Source organism: Lithobates pipiens, unplaced genomic scaffold (assembly GCF_037356315.1).
Source record: "Lithobates pipiens isolate NorthernLeopardFrog02 unplaced genomic scaffold, aLitPip1_a1.2 Scaffold_8, whole genome shotgun sequence".
In the NCBI taxonomy this organism is placed as follows: Eukaryota; Metazoa; Chordata; class Amphibia; order Anura; family Ranidae; genus Lithobates; species Lithobates pipiens.
The window spans coordinates 594,055,640-594,071,309 of NW_027507903.1; the positions used below are offsets into that span (position 1 = coordinate 594,055,640).

The 15,670-nt window shown below is 42.6% G+C and overlaps 1 protein-coding gene across 1 annotated transcript in view; it reads left to right on the forward strand.

Annotated features, from left to right (window-relative positions):
• The window catches only part of LOC143961246 (complement C3-like), a 659,302-nt gene that overhangs the window by 261,793 nt on the left and 381,839 nt on the right, over positions 1-15,670 (forward strand). The window contains exon 18 of the mRNA XM_077470481.1: positions 8,301-8,412. Within this exon, the coding sequence (XP_077326607.1) occupies positions 8,301-8,412 (112 nt within the window). The remainder of the gene's footprint in view (positions 1-8,300; positions 8,413-15,670) is intronic.

Sequence of the window (15,670 nt, forward strand, 5' to 3'; positions counted from 1 at the left end):
CTGAAGACATCAGACAGGTGAGCACAGAGCAGGAGTCTTTAGATGACACCAGGGAGCTTGTAGATCCTTTTACTGCCTTCCCCACCAACAATCAACCAGTGCCAGATACTATGTTAAAGGACATGTTGGTCTAACTCTGCACATCTATGCATGCAGACATGCTTAAATGCATTAATAATTTCAAGACAGAAGTGGGGGATATAGGAAGGAGAGTCGAGCATATTGAACATAAATTGGGGGAGTTTGCATCTTCGCACAACACGCTGATAGACGCTCATAATGACAATGCGGACAAAAATGCATCGCTAAAGGCCAAAATCGCAGACCTGGAAGACAGGTCAAGGTGGAATAATGTCAAAATTAGAGGGTCCCGGAAATTATCCTCCCTGTGCAACTCTAACAGTATGCACATGAGCTGATGAAAGAATATCTACCCTCACTGCCTGAATCGGAGATGCAGGTTGACCACATACAGTACATAGACTGCCAAAGCCGTTGCATCTCCCTGACAACATACCCTGTGATATCTTAATGAGAGTTCACTTCTACCAAACTAAAGAACAACTCATGTCAGCCTTCCGTAAACATCAACACCCACCTGAGAAATATGCTCATATTCAACTGTTTGTGGATCAGTTCACAATGCAGAAAAGGAAATCTCTCCTTTCGGTGACAAAAGCATTGCGCAACCACAACATCCCATACCGTTGGGGTTACCCAGTGAAATTATCAGTCACACATGAAGGGAACACCACGGTGGTAACCAACCTAGAAGAAGGGCTGGACCTCCTCAGATCCCTGGATATCCTTCCTGCACAAACAATGGAGGTCGCCTCCCCTAAAGTATCCACTCACCTACAGTCTGACTGGCAAACGGTGAAAAGGAAAAAGAAGAAAAGCAAAAAACACAAGCCATAAGTGCACAGCACTGGAATATGGAATCATCATTACCTTACATGGTCCCAGTTGCACTAAGGAGCATATAGTGTGCTCCCCCCCCCTCTTTTTTGTAGTAATGGACGGATGCTCTGTCCCCAGATTCATGTTGAATTCTACTTTTTTTTTATTGAACTATGTTTTTTTTTCCAGATTTCCATATGCCTTATGACTTTTCCCTTTTCCTATTTTCCTACTCATGGTCTGCTCATTCTGACTATTGTCCGGAGGTGGCCACCATCGAAGAATCTCTTCTATCAACACCTTACCACAGAATATTGGCAAACAGGTTTGGAGGTTCATTTGGGAGGTACTATTGCTATTTTCTGTTTTTTATTTTCTACCCATGGCTCTTAATATAATGTCATTCAATGTTAAACACCCAGCAAAGAGGGCCTCTGTCTGGAAGGAGGCGCTTAAGTTCGTGGAGATGTTCTCTGTATCCAGGAGACCCACTTCATGGTAAATCATATCCCTCGCTTTCAACACAAAAACTTTCCATACATTTTCATGGCCTCTGGGCCAACGAAACAGGAGGGGGGGCTTATAGCTATTAGGGATATGGTAGCTTTTACCCTGAAAGAAGTTCACACTGACCCTGATGGACACTTTTTAATACTACTCGTAGAACTGAACAACAAACCTTATACCCTAGTGAACCTCTATGCACCTAACTCACATCAGCTCCGTTTTTTGTAAAGGCTCTATCAGAAAATAACTTCAATTCTGTGGGCGGCACTTCTGATATGTGGTGACCACAATCAAACACCTGACTACACCATGGACACTACCTCCTTGGCCAAGTGCCCTCTGCCTAAGCTGCAGCCTTTCCTGCATTCAGTGGATGTCTATGATGTCTGGAGATGTCAGCATGCTAGTGAACGTGATTATACCTACCACTCGCCTAGACACTCGTACTCTAGAATTGACTAAATATTAGTAGATAAATGCCTTCTGCAGGCTGTGTCCTCCTCCACCTTACATGACATTTCGTGGTCTGACCAGGCGCCTGTCTCTATTACGGTGGTGGAGGGGCACACGCCCAATCTTGCGTATATATGGAGAGCTAATTCCAGAATTTTTCAGATGCCTAGCCATGCCGCTGATCTTGCGGGACACCTATCAGAGTTTTTTTCTTTAAATGAGGGCTCAGTGGGTGATCCGAATGTGTTGTGGTGTGCGCATAAAGCGTTTATTAGGGGAGTGATGTTGAAGATTTGTGCAGGGGATGCAAAAACGTAACCAACTTCTTGCATATATTAAAGCTCTTGCCCAATCAAGATCTGATCTCAGGCTCCTACTCATTGAACAATATGACAAACACATATGTTCACTTAAAGTGTCCCATTATGCCTCTGGCAACTGGGCCGGCAAGCTTCTGGCTCAAAAGCTTAGGGAGGTTCACACTAAATCTAAAATCCAATATTTGACACAGTCCCCTGATAACAAGAACATTTTTAATCCTAAGGAAATTGCTGATTCCTTTGCTTCCTATTATGCCTCACTATACAATCTAGAGGAAGATCTTAATACCCCCCAACCTACTGAAGAACACATACAGGCATTCCTAGCAAAAATTTGTGTGCCTTCTCTCTCTTCGGAGCAACCCTATAGTTTGAATTCCCCTATATCGGAAACCTGAGATCAATAAAATCATGAAGTCATTCCCATTGGGGAAGTCTCGTGGTCCGGATGGACTGCCTAACGATTACTATAGAATTTTCCATGATAACTTAACCCCATACTTGAAAGATGTTTACTCAGTTGCTGTGTCCTCAGCCTATTTTCCTTCAGAGATGCTCAAAGCGTATGTGGTCACAATTCCTAAACCAGAAAAAGAGCCTACGTCCCCAGACAACTTTAGGCCGATCTCTCTCCTGAATACGAATGTGAAGATATACACTAAGATACTGGCACAAAGACTCCTCCGATTCTTCCTTCCCTCATTAGTCCGGTTCAGTCTGGTTTCACCACGGTTAGGCAGGTTTCAGATGGCATGAGGAGGGTTATAAACATTATGCAGTATGCGAGGGCCTGTCGGACGACTTCTCTGCTCCTATCTCTGGATGCGGAGAAGGCATTCGACAGGATTCATTGGGGATGCATGAGGCTCAAACTGCAGAAGTTTGACTTTTCCGGACCCATCCTCTCTGCCATTTTAGCTCTTTCCTCATCACCATGCGTGCAAGTGTACTCATCTAATATGCTCTCAACCACATTTAAAATTACAAATGGCACAAGGCAGGGGTGCCCCCTCTCTTCCTCTATTTTAATCTTCTCATTGAGCCACTGGCGGAAAAGATTAGAACAGACCCTAATATCCCAGGCTTTGATGTGAGGGGGGAGACCTATGTTATGAACCTTTTTGCTGACGATATCGTTTTGTTTTTGACTTCACCAGCCACTTCCCTACAACAGGCACATAACACTCTGGAGGAGTATAGTCAGGTCTCATATAAGATTAATGCCACAAAATCACTTATTTTAGAATTGGATATTCCACCCCCTCTCAGAAATAAATTACAAAAAAAGTTCCCATATATCTGGAGCAGGGATAATATATCTTATCTAGGAATTACATTACCGGGCAATTTACAACACCTAGCTGAAGCCAATTTTACACCTCTGATAGGGAAACTCAGGAAGGAAGTTATGAGACTAGCGAAGACAAAGCTGACTTGGTCAAGGCGTCTAGCCACGTTTAAAATGCTAGTGTTGCCTCAGGTCCTGTATCTCTTTCACACACTCCCAATCCCCCTTAGAAATTCTTATTTTAAATCCATAAATTCTATTCTCAAACTACTAGTTTGGGGTGATAGAAGGCCAAGATGTGCAAAAACACTTTTAGTCAAACATAGAGTAGCGGGAGGTATGGGACTTGTGGATATACAAGACTACTACAATGCCTCCATCCTCACGCAACTCAAAGCATGGATCAACCCTTTGTGCCCTACTACTAACCTAAAAGTATTCTTACTTCTAGACACCCTGCAACCATTTTCCACACACAAACTTCCACCTACCGTTCAAGCTTCGCTAGTTGCCTGGAGAAGTCTCCAAAAAATGTCATTAACTTCTGCTAGCTTAGTAGAGGTCCCTATACCATTAATGGCCCTCTCACAGGCAATTCCAAACCTTTCCATTACTAAATGGCAGGATAGAGGAATTCAATTCATTACTGATCTTTGTGAGGATGATAACCCTATATCATTCTCCATGCTCCAGAGCCAATACGCTTTATCACCTTCGGAGATATTCATGTATAATCAAATCCTTAATTTCTTAAAATCTGTTAAATCGTATAATCCTCTCCAAAAGAGGCATGGCACTATTATCATTCCACCCCTTCTAGTGGTGGTATATCCTTATTCTATAATATGTTTCAACAAAAAACGGAATTTGTCAAATCCCACCCATACGTAAAATGGGAAAAGGACTTAAATGCTACATTTACAAACCTACAGTGGAAAGAAGCCTTTCGATCGATATATAAATCCCCTAAATTAATTAATCACTGGGAACTATCGCAAAAGATTGCTTTGAGATGGTATCTCACACCCTACAGGATTTCCAGGTTTGGACAACATGGTTCCCCGCTGTGCTGGAGAGAATGTGGCAAAGTTGGCAACTTGCTCCACATGTTCTGGAGCTGTAAACATTTGTCCAGCTTCTGGAACTCTATTTTCTGCACGATCTCCAGTATTGCGGGGATTATAACACGTCTCTATCCAAACTCAGTAATTCTTATTATTGGAATTTAACTCTTCCCTCAGGAATTCAGGGTTGCGATCACTCATATCCTCTTAGTTGCACGCAATTTAATAGCGAGACATTGGAAGTCAAATATAGCTCCAAATCTATCAGAAGTGATCAAGACCACTTAAACTCACTTTGTATATGAGACCTTATTAGCTAGCAGAAAGGTTAACAGAAAACAGCTAGTGGGGAAATGGAAGGCATGGACAGACTGGTATAGACCATAAGACCGACCCCCTCCAGAGTGTAGAGAGAAGTTGTTTTGTCTAGTTAGCCTCCCTAGCCCGGACAAGGCTAGACCGTGAGATTCCCCTATTGGCCTATTCCCCTTTTCCCCTTCCCTTCCCCAACCCCCTTCTTTCCTCATTTTTTTATCTTTTTTTTCCTGGTTCCCAGACTACCTTGGTATTTGTGTTATCGTATATCTTTTAGAGGCCTCTCCCTACTTTCTAACTTGGTATAAGCTAGCTTAACAGCGCCTGCAATGGAGATGGCAAAGCATAACCATCGGCCTGAACACGGCAGGTATGTGTATTAATGGGGGCTCAGTCAGCCTCAAGGTTGATTATAGATCTCGGATTTGAACTCTGGATTGTTTACTAATTATTGAACAGTCTGTTAATATAATATTTGATATAGAGGCTGTCTACCATTCTGGGTTTCCTATAAAGTTCATTGTTCACAGTATATTGAAGGAATGGAGGCGTTATTTGTAACACAAAATGTTAACATATGCCCTTCTGGGCCATTTGAGGGTCTTAAAGGACCTCTCTTTCAGTTTTTGTTTTTATCTGTTCTTCTTTCTGTATTATTGTTAAATGTATCTTGCAAAATTTTTCAATAAAAAATAATTGGAAAAAAAAAATTCCCTTTTCAGATGTCTCAAAAGATCAGTGGAGTCAGTGGTTACTAGGGATGAGCTTCGAGTTTGAGTCGAACTCATGTTCGACTCAAACATTGCCTGTTCGCCTGTTTGGCGAACAGTGAACAATTTGGGGTGTTCGCAGCAAATTCGAAAAGCCGCGGAACACCCTGTACAAGTCTATGGGAGAAATCTAAAGTGCTAATTTTAAAGGCTAATATGCAAGTTACTGTCCTAAAATGTGTTTGGGGACCTGGGTCCTGCCCCAGGGGACATGTATCAATACAAGAAAAAGTTTTAAAAAGGTACGTTGTTTCGGGAGCAGTGATTTTAATAATTATTAAAGTGAAACAATAAAAGTGTAATATTCCTTTACATTTCATACCTGGGGGTGTCTATAGTATGCCTGTGAAGGGGCGCATGTTTCCAGTGCTTAGAACTGTCCCTGCACAAAGTGTAATTTCTGCAGGAAAAAAAGTAATTTAAAATCACTATATAGAGAACAGTCATTGAAAGTCATTGATTAAAAAAAAACACACTTTTGAAAAAGTCCTTTATTCAAAATAAAAAAAAATTAAAAAAGATTCCAGCGGTGGTAATCCACTCTTGCTATCCAGCAACGGATGATCATCTCTCCAGGGTCCAGCGATGGCTGATCTTATCCAGCGACGGGTGATCTCTCCCTCCAGTCCAGCGCAGCGCAGTCCATCCTTCCTCTGTCTCCACTGGCGGAGACACTGCGGAGATCCCGGCAGCCTGACATTTCTTATGTGAGGAGGGCGGGGCCACCTGTCACCTGACTGCGCCCCCCTCTGATGCAGAAGGGAAAGTCTGGCTTCCCCAATGACGTGTGGGTGGCCCTGCCCCCCCCCCCCTATTTTTAATAAAGGACTTTTTCAAAAGTGTGTTTGTCTTTTTTAACATTCATTTACACTTTCTTTGTGAAATGGTAGGGGTACTTTTGTACCCCCTTACCATTTCAAATGGGGGGCATGTTCTGGGGGTCCCCTTGTTAAAGGGGGCTTCCAGATTCTGATAAGCCCCCCCGCCCGCAGATCCCCACAACCACCGGTCAGGGTTGTGGGGATGAGGCCCTTGTCCTCATCAACATGGGGACAGGGTGCTTTGAGGGGTATGTGACCCCCAAAGCATCCTCCCAATGTTGAGGGCATGTGGCCTGGTACGGTTCAGGAGGGGAGACGCTCTCTCATCCCCCCCTCTTTTCCTGCGGCCTGGTATGGATTTTTAAGGGGAACTCCACGCCATTTTTTTTTTTATTTGGCATGGAGTTCCCCTTAAAACCCATACCAGACCTGAGGGGTCTGGTATGGATATTTAGGGGGAACCCCACATTCTAAGCACAGGAAACATGTGCCCCTTTACAGGCATACTATACACACCCCCCAGGTACGAAATTTAAAGGAATATTATACTTTTATTGTTTCACTTTAAGCATTATTAAAATCAGTGCTCCCGGAAAAAAGTACATTTTTAAAACTTTTTTTTTTGCATTGATACATGTCCCCTGGGGCAGGACCCAGGTCCCCAAACACTATTTAGGACAATAACTTGCATATTAGCCTTTAAAATGAGCACTTTAGTTTTTGAACATTCGAGTCCCATAGATTTTAATAGGGTTCTAAAGTGCTCTCGAAGTTTAGGTCTGTTCGCAGGTTCTGTTGCAAAATGAACCGGGGGGGGGGGGGGGTGTTCGGCTCATCCTTAGTGGTTACTTTTATGAGATGCAGACATAATTTTTTTTCTCATTGAAACCTCTGGGGGAACCCTAGTTGAGAAAGACTGTGCTAGAATATTTTTCTGTTATTACTGAATCCCCACTGGGGAGATTTAAGAGTGGCCCCATCAAGAACACCCTATAAAAGAGAAGGGTCTATACTTTATATTCTGATACCTACTGTATATATTGAAACAACAATGCTTTGTTATTCTTTGACCACCACAGACATTTCATACTTCCAGTTGTGTAGACCTGTTGTCCCACCTTGCACTGTGTTCCCTTCAACCAGTTTCTATATTACTCCTCATGTGCACCTGAAGTGTCATACTATACCTGCTGTGGACATAACGAAGAGGATCAGTTGCATTTCAATACAAAGGCAAGGCAATAGCCTGTTCTTCTACTGGGTGTTCCAAGTAAAAGTGACCATGTAGTGATAGGGTTACTTTAACCTCACTTCTTGTTCCAGCAGTAGGATGCCAAAAGCACAGGAAATTTGTGTCCCGTGTTTGGCATAATGTCTGTATTATGCAAAGCCATTTATAAAGAAAAAAAGCTCAGAAAGTCATGGGATATCTCTATAATTGGGGCAGAAACAACAACAAAAAAATGTCAATAGATTGGAAAAACGTTTCTATTTTTTGTCCTGGTCAGATCTACATCTTGACACTTCCCATGCTGGTGTTATGGAGGATCGCCTGCATGGGATTTACCCCTGTGGCTATGACCTCGTTTTTCTTAAGCAAATTCTTTTTTTCTAGTCAGTTGCAAGGTTTCATAACTGTGGATCCTGCTGATAACAGTACTTTCTAGTAGAATGCTTGATTTGACATATCTATAGTTTTGGATGTGACTAAGAATGGGGCTTGAGACTAGGGTGACCTAGGGAGATGTAGGATATGCCTACATCTCATACATTATGAGCCCATACTTGAAAAACATAGATACATAGAACATAGAACATAGATATCTTATAAACAAAGAGCATAAATCTTTTGTTCTATATAGGTGACGAGGATACTGATTATATAGAAGATGATGACATTTTCGTCAGGACAAATTTCCCAGAAAGTTGGCTCTGGAAAATCGAGACCATGACTGAAAAACCAGACCCGAAAGGGTAAGCATGTTTTAATAGTACTATTGTAGTCAAAGTACAGTGCCTTGCAAAAGTATTCACCCCCTTGGCCTTTTTTCGTGTTTGTTGCCTGGAACAACCTGGAATTATTGGTTGGATTGTTAGAGGATTTGCATCATTTAATTTACTTTACAGAACATGCCCACAACTTTGAAGATGTTTTTTTTTTTTATTATTATTATTATTATTGTGAAGCAAACAACAAATAGGACAAAATAAAATAAAAAGTCAATGTGCATAACTATTCACCCCCCTAAAGTCAATACTTTGTAGAGCTACCCTTTGCGGCTATCACAGCTCCAAGGCGCTTTGGATAAGTCTCTATGAGCTTGCCACATCTTACCACTGGGATTTTTGCCCATTCTTCCTTGCAAAACTGCTTCGGCTCCTTCAAGTTGGATGGTTGGATGGTTTGCGCTTGTAAACAGCAATCTTTAAGTCTGACCACATATTTTCTATTGGATTGCCATCGCTTGGCAGGTTTGCTGTTGTGCCATGTTCTTTCCATTTGGCTGATAGGAAATGCTGATAGATTTGATGGTGCTCCTAGGGATTATCAAAGATTGTTACATTTTTTTTATAACCTAACCCTGACTTGTACTTCTCAACAACATTGTCCCTTGTTTGGAGATTTCCTTGGTCTTCATGGCAGTGTTTGGTTAGTGGTGCCTCTTGCTTAGGTGTTGCAGCCTCTGGGGCCTTTGAAAAAGGTGTGCATATGTAATGACAGATCGTGTGTCACTTAGATTGCACACAGGTGGACATTATTTCACTAATAATGTGACTTCTGAAGGTAATTGATTGCACCAGAGATTTTTATGGGCTTCATAACAAAGGAGGTGAATACATACGCACATGCCAATTATCAGTAATTTCTGAAAAATAGTTTTATGTATATTTTTTTCTAATTTTACTTCCCCAATTTAGACTATTGTGTTCTGATCCATCACATATAATTCAGATTTAAAAAAAAAACATTTAACTAAAGGCTGTAATATAACAAAATAGGTAAAAATCCAAGGGGGTGAATACTTTTGCCAGTCACTGTATGTTTACAGCAAAACTTTTTTTATTTTTTTTATTTTAAATCTAATGCAAAAGGTTTAGAGTGTCTGTCGGCTATGTGTACCCCAGATGGAGATATTCGCCCTCTCTGTGTTCTGATAACTACAACAGCTCTAAAATATACATCGAACACTAAACATAAATCAAATACTCTGACAAATGTGTAATCAATCAATATGCATAAATCCCCTCACAAAAAAGGTAATATACAAATTTGCAATATATTGAAAACAACAGAAAATTCAATCTGAGAAATAAAATGAGAGTTTATATGGAGGTGTATAATCCCAAAACAGGGTAAAATGGAGAACAAAGTCCCACAGGCAGTCATAGGAAGAGATAGAAAGATATGAAAAGATAGGAAGGATTTCTCAAGCTGTCACCATCAAATACTTAAAAGGTCTTCCAGATATCTATGGTTACACATAAGTCTTACCAGATTTTATGACCCTCATAAGAGTGGTCAAATGTGCATAGTGAGAATTCCCCCAAGGAAAAAGGCACCCTTCCAGCCTCTTGGGGTTCTTCACAGGAATCACCAGGAATTTAGCTGGTTAGCAATCATCACATGCATCAACAGCAGAGAGGCCCTATCAATGGTGACCGACGTAACAACCATCAGGATTTTCATATGGCAGGAAGGACAGGACAAAAAGAAATGAAGACAGACACAAGAGGTAGACATGAGAGGGACCAGAGGGGGGAGGCGTTTACACCAAGAAGGCAAGTTTAAAAGAAAGTGGAATATTCAACCTTAATGGTAAAATCTTAACTAAGGAGGGGGAAATAATTTTGGAAGAAGGGCTTAATTATGTCCCCCCTAGGAATCTAAATATGTTTCAGACATATGTAGACGTCCAAAAGTATGTACTCAAACTTACTGTCAAGTGATACCTTATGACCAATCCTGTTAAGAACAGTCCACCAATCTCTTCTAAAATTGTGCACTCCAATATGGCTAAGAACGCACATTTCAATCCGTCAACTACTAAGCCCCCCCCCCCTCCCTCTCTGTTTTGATAGATTTTGTCTTAGATACTTGGATGAAGCTAAGATAAAGAATGTCAAACCTCAAAAGGATATACACATGCAAGCAGTGGTGTAGCATGGGTTGTCAGCACCCAGGGCAAGGCAAGTTATTTGCGCCCCCTAATCTGTAGGCTTTTACCTCTCCCTGAGTCCCTTCCCTTCCTACAATAGTAATGGCCAGCCTGATTCCTACACTGACCACTGCACTAATATACCCAATCCCAACACTGACTTACCTGACCACTACACTAACCTACCTGCTTCCTATACTGGCCACTATACCACCTAATTTCACTACACTACTCTATCCTCTACACTGTCCATTACACTGCACTGTCCACTAGACTACACTGACCACTGCTCTGTCCAATACACTATACTGACCACTGCTCTGTCCACTACAATGTCCATTACCCTACATCAACCTACCTGACCACTACACTACTCTGTCCACTACACTGTCCATTACACTACACAGACCACTGCTCTGTCCACTACACTGCACTGTCCACTTCTCTGTCCACTACACTACACTGACTACTGCTCTGTCCAATACACTACACTGTCCACTACACTGCAATGGCCACTGCTCTGCCCACTACACTACACTGATCACTGCTCTGCCCACTACACTACCCTGATCCCTGCTCTGTCCACTACACTACACTGACCACTACACTGACCACTAAACTCCACTAATCACTACACTATCACTATCCACTATACTACACTAACCACCACACTGTTCACCGCTCTGTCCACTACACTGTCCACTGCTTTGTCCACTACACTGATCACTGCTCTGTCCACTACACTGACCACTGCTCTGTCCACTACACTGACCACTACACTACACTGACCACTACACTGACTACTACACTGACCACTACACTACACTGACCACTGCTCTGTCCACTACACTGACCATTACACTACACTGACCACTACACTACACTGACCACTGCTCTGTCCACCACACAGACTATTGCACTATACTGACCACTGCACTGTCCACTGCACTGACCACTACACTGAACACTACACTGACTACTACAGTATTCCTATACTGACCAATACTGACTCTAACTGCATGCCTGATCTCTCTCTCTGTCCGGCTGGCTGCTCCCTCTCCCCAGATCATATCCACAACCCCCGGGGCCAGCAACACTACCCAACTCTTATGACTTCACCTGTGTCTTCCATCAGTCTGGAGGAGGTAAAGACAGCACATCGGTCTGGATGAGAGGGGGAGCCTGGATGAGGACTTTACAGGGTCCAGAGGCTGGGCGGAGGCGGGACTCCAGGAGAAACCATGATCGCGGATAGTCCAGCGCCGCCGTGATTGTGAATAGTTCAGCACCGCGGTGATCGCGGATAGGCAAGCGCTGTTGTGATCGTGGATAGGCCAGCCCCGCCATGACCACCGCACATGACCCTATTCGCCGAATCACAGGGCGGCAGCCGTAGGGACACAGGAAGTAAACATTAGGGAGACAGAGCCGGCAGTGACACACACTGCCTGGCATGAGATTTTGCCCCTAAATGTTGTGCCCGGTGCCACGGCCCCCCCGCACCCCCCACGCTATGCCACTGCGTTCAAGGAAAGATATTGTTATCTGCCCTGCGGATAAAGGTGGTGGCATAGTTGTCTTAAGTATAGAGAGCTATAATCAGGAAATGGACAGAATTTTTTCTGACATGGGTACTTATATACAGCTCAGTAATAACCCTACCTTGGCAAATAATAAAAACTTAAGCAATTGGTTGATGTTGGGTTCAAGCAGGGAGTTCTTAATAAGAAGTAGCATGAATTTTTGGTACCACTGTCACCCTGGGTACCTGTAATGTGTTGCCTACCAAAAATTCATAAAAGTTTAATTAACTCACCTGAACGCCCCATCAGTGGAATAAATTCAATCACTGTGAGGGCAGACAAGTATATTGATTATTACTTACAACCACTGGTGATGGGTATATTGAAGTAAAGATGAAATAGTTGCACACCGATAGAGGCATTATATTGATGATATCATTTTGATTTGGGATGGAGATAGGTCCCAAATCAAGCAACAATCAGAGCAACCCCGATCCGCCTCTTCTGAGGTGCCTCGCCAGTGCTCCAGGCCCCTCCTCTTCATCGGGTGTTCCCACGGAAAGCTGATTTCCACCCATGCAAGCTTGCTCCTGAGTCCCACTTCTGCGTCCTTTGACACAGACAGCAGGATTTGGCCCCACCCCCTCCAGTGTCAGAGGATTTGATTGGCAGCAGTGGGAGCTAATGGCTCCTGCTGCTATCAATATGTCCAATGAGGAGAAAGACAGCGCCTGGAGCCACTGTGCTCGTGCACATCGCTGGATCAGATCAGGCTCAGGTAAGAAAAGGGGGGGGGGGGGTCTGGGGGGAGCTGTAGCACAGAAGATTTTTAACCTTAATGCATAGAATGCATTAACCACTTGACCACTGGGCACTTAAACCTCCTTCCTAACCAGACCAATTTTCAGCTTTTGGTGCTCTCACATTTTGAATGACAATTACTAAGTCATGCAACATTGTACCCATATGAAATATTTGTCCTTTTTTTCACACAATTGAGCTTTATTTTGGTGGTATTTAATCACCACTGGGTTTTTTATTTTTTGCACTATAAATCAAAAAAGACAGAAAATTTGGTAAAAAAATAAAAATAAAATCTTTGTTTATGTTAAAATTTATTGCAGAGTATTGGCAGAGTATTGCACAGTGTTGCAGAGTATTGCAAAGTATTGGCAGAGTATTGCACAGTGATGCACAGTATGGGCAGATTATTGGCAAGGAGCAGCGCTGTGGGCACTACACATCCAGCCCACAGCGCTGCTGCCATCTCTCCCCCTCTCTCCTCGCTCTGTACCAATAGGTACAGAGAGGGGAGGGAGGAACCGGCGTCATGACGGCGGTTTGTTTACAAATGATCGCTCCATTATTTGATGGAGCGATCACATGGTAAACGGCCGCTATCGGATCCATGATCCAGAGGACCCGGTGGTCATGGATGTTCCCGGATGCGCACCCCAGGGGGCACATGGGAGCGCGATTCTGTAAAGATGTCCTACGGACATCCACCCAGAATAAGCCGACTGTGCTGTAGCCGTCTTTCGGCTATGGCCCGGTCAGCATGTGGTTTAAGGTAAAAAACCTTGAGGTTTTACAAACACTTTAATATCAATGAGAGAGGTATTAAACTTCCATCAGTCCATAAGCCATGAAGCTAGTTCTGTTAATATCCACTTTTTGGATTTAAATATTTCCATCAATGATGACACTATAGTAACCACAACCTAGACCAAAACCACTGGCAGAAACGGGTATATCCCATTGGATTTGTGTCATCATGCCTCCTGGCTCTTTTTGGTACCTAAAAGCCAATTTTTACACCTATACCTTTACAATTGTTCTAGATTTTTAGAGAAAGCTTACAATTGAGATATTCTGGATAAGGTTATTTGGAGGTGAGTTGTCGTGATTGTGAACAATTGAACACAAATAACAGGCAACCACCCAATAATTCAGAAACATTTGATTTATCATTTTTTACTACCTTTTCCTCTCAATGCTACACAATTAAAATTATTATCAAGAGACATTGTCCACTATTACACAATTAAAATTATTATCCAGAGACATTGGTCAATCCTAAAAAATGACTGCATACTTGGCCCAATTTTGCAAGGAAACCCTTTGGTCATCTTTAGGCGACAGTAACAGGAATGCAACTAGTTTTACTTCCATGCAAATTGGAAAGTCCTATAACATATGCTCATCCATCACCACACCGGCACTGCAGGCGCTCCTTAAGGAGCACATTACCAGTATTAAGAGGGGCTATAAATATCATAGTGTTTCAAAGCATTATGCTCTATGACATAAAAAAAAATCCAGAGGGTACCACTTTAATTTCTGTTGAAAATATGTCCCCGAACGGAGATAGGAATGATAGGAGAGATACAGCTAGAGCTGAAGCTAAATGGATATACTAGCTGAAGACATATGCTCCATTTAAATATACAGTGGGGCATTAAGTGCTTTATCAATAATGGCTACCCTTTGGAATATTTTCCTTGTTGCCTCTTCTGAAATCTTTGCTGTTTGCCATTACTGCCTTTATTATCAATTTGTTTGTTATTTTTTGGAAGTCATATGTTTTAGTGCTTATTTTATTGTTATTTTTATGTATTTTTATATTTATTTAAAATGATTCAAAGTGGAATCTAAGCCATTTAAACTAGGAAGGATTGAAGCCAAACTGGCTATTTTACAGTTTTATGTAACTGTTTTTATTTTACCAAAACATACCTGGACATACATTGTCCTGTATTTTATCACTCTACCACAAGATTGTGAATTGTGATGTTAAGCATCTATTTCCCTTTGTGAATGCCTTGTAACTTATAATCATACTGTATGGTGGAGCTATTGATCACACTCTTGAGTGAGGGACATGCCTAGTTAATTGCTTCCCAGTACAGTAAAACCTTGGTTTGAAAGTTTTTGCAAGACAATCAATTTAAAAAAAACGCATGTTCGATTCGAACACCGGCTGTTCGCCCGTTCGGCAAATCCAGAACTTTGTGGGCCATTTGCGCCATGTTTGTGTGGCACTCACGACCCACAATGCACTGCACCATTGCAGTACATTGCTGGCTGATGATTGGCCAAACATGTAGTGTGACCCCGCATGCTTGGCCAATCACAGGATGCCTGTGGTCAATTATAGCTCAGGGGGTTTAGTACACGCCCCACACTATATAAGGCCGCCAGCGCTGAGGCCCTGTGTAGTGTGTTGCGGCGTTCAGGGAGAGAGCAGGATAGGCAGGGACAGTGTCTTCTTTTCTTGTGAACCTAGCTCACTTACAGTGGGTATATTGTGCCTCCTACACAGTATACACCTGAAGCTACACCCAATTGCTGGTGTCCTGTTTCTATACCACAGGCATCTGCAGCAGTTACAGTGGGTGTATTGTGCCTCCTGCACAGTATACACCTTAAGCTACCCTCAGTTGCTAGTGTTGTTCTGTTCCTATACCACAGGTAGATGCAGCAGTTGTCAGTGTATTGTGCCACCTGCACAGTGTACACCTGAAGCTACCCCAATTGCTGGTGTTCTTCAGA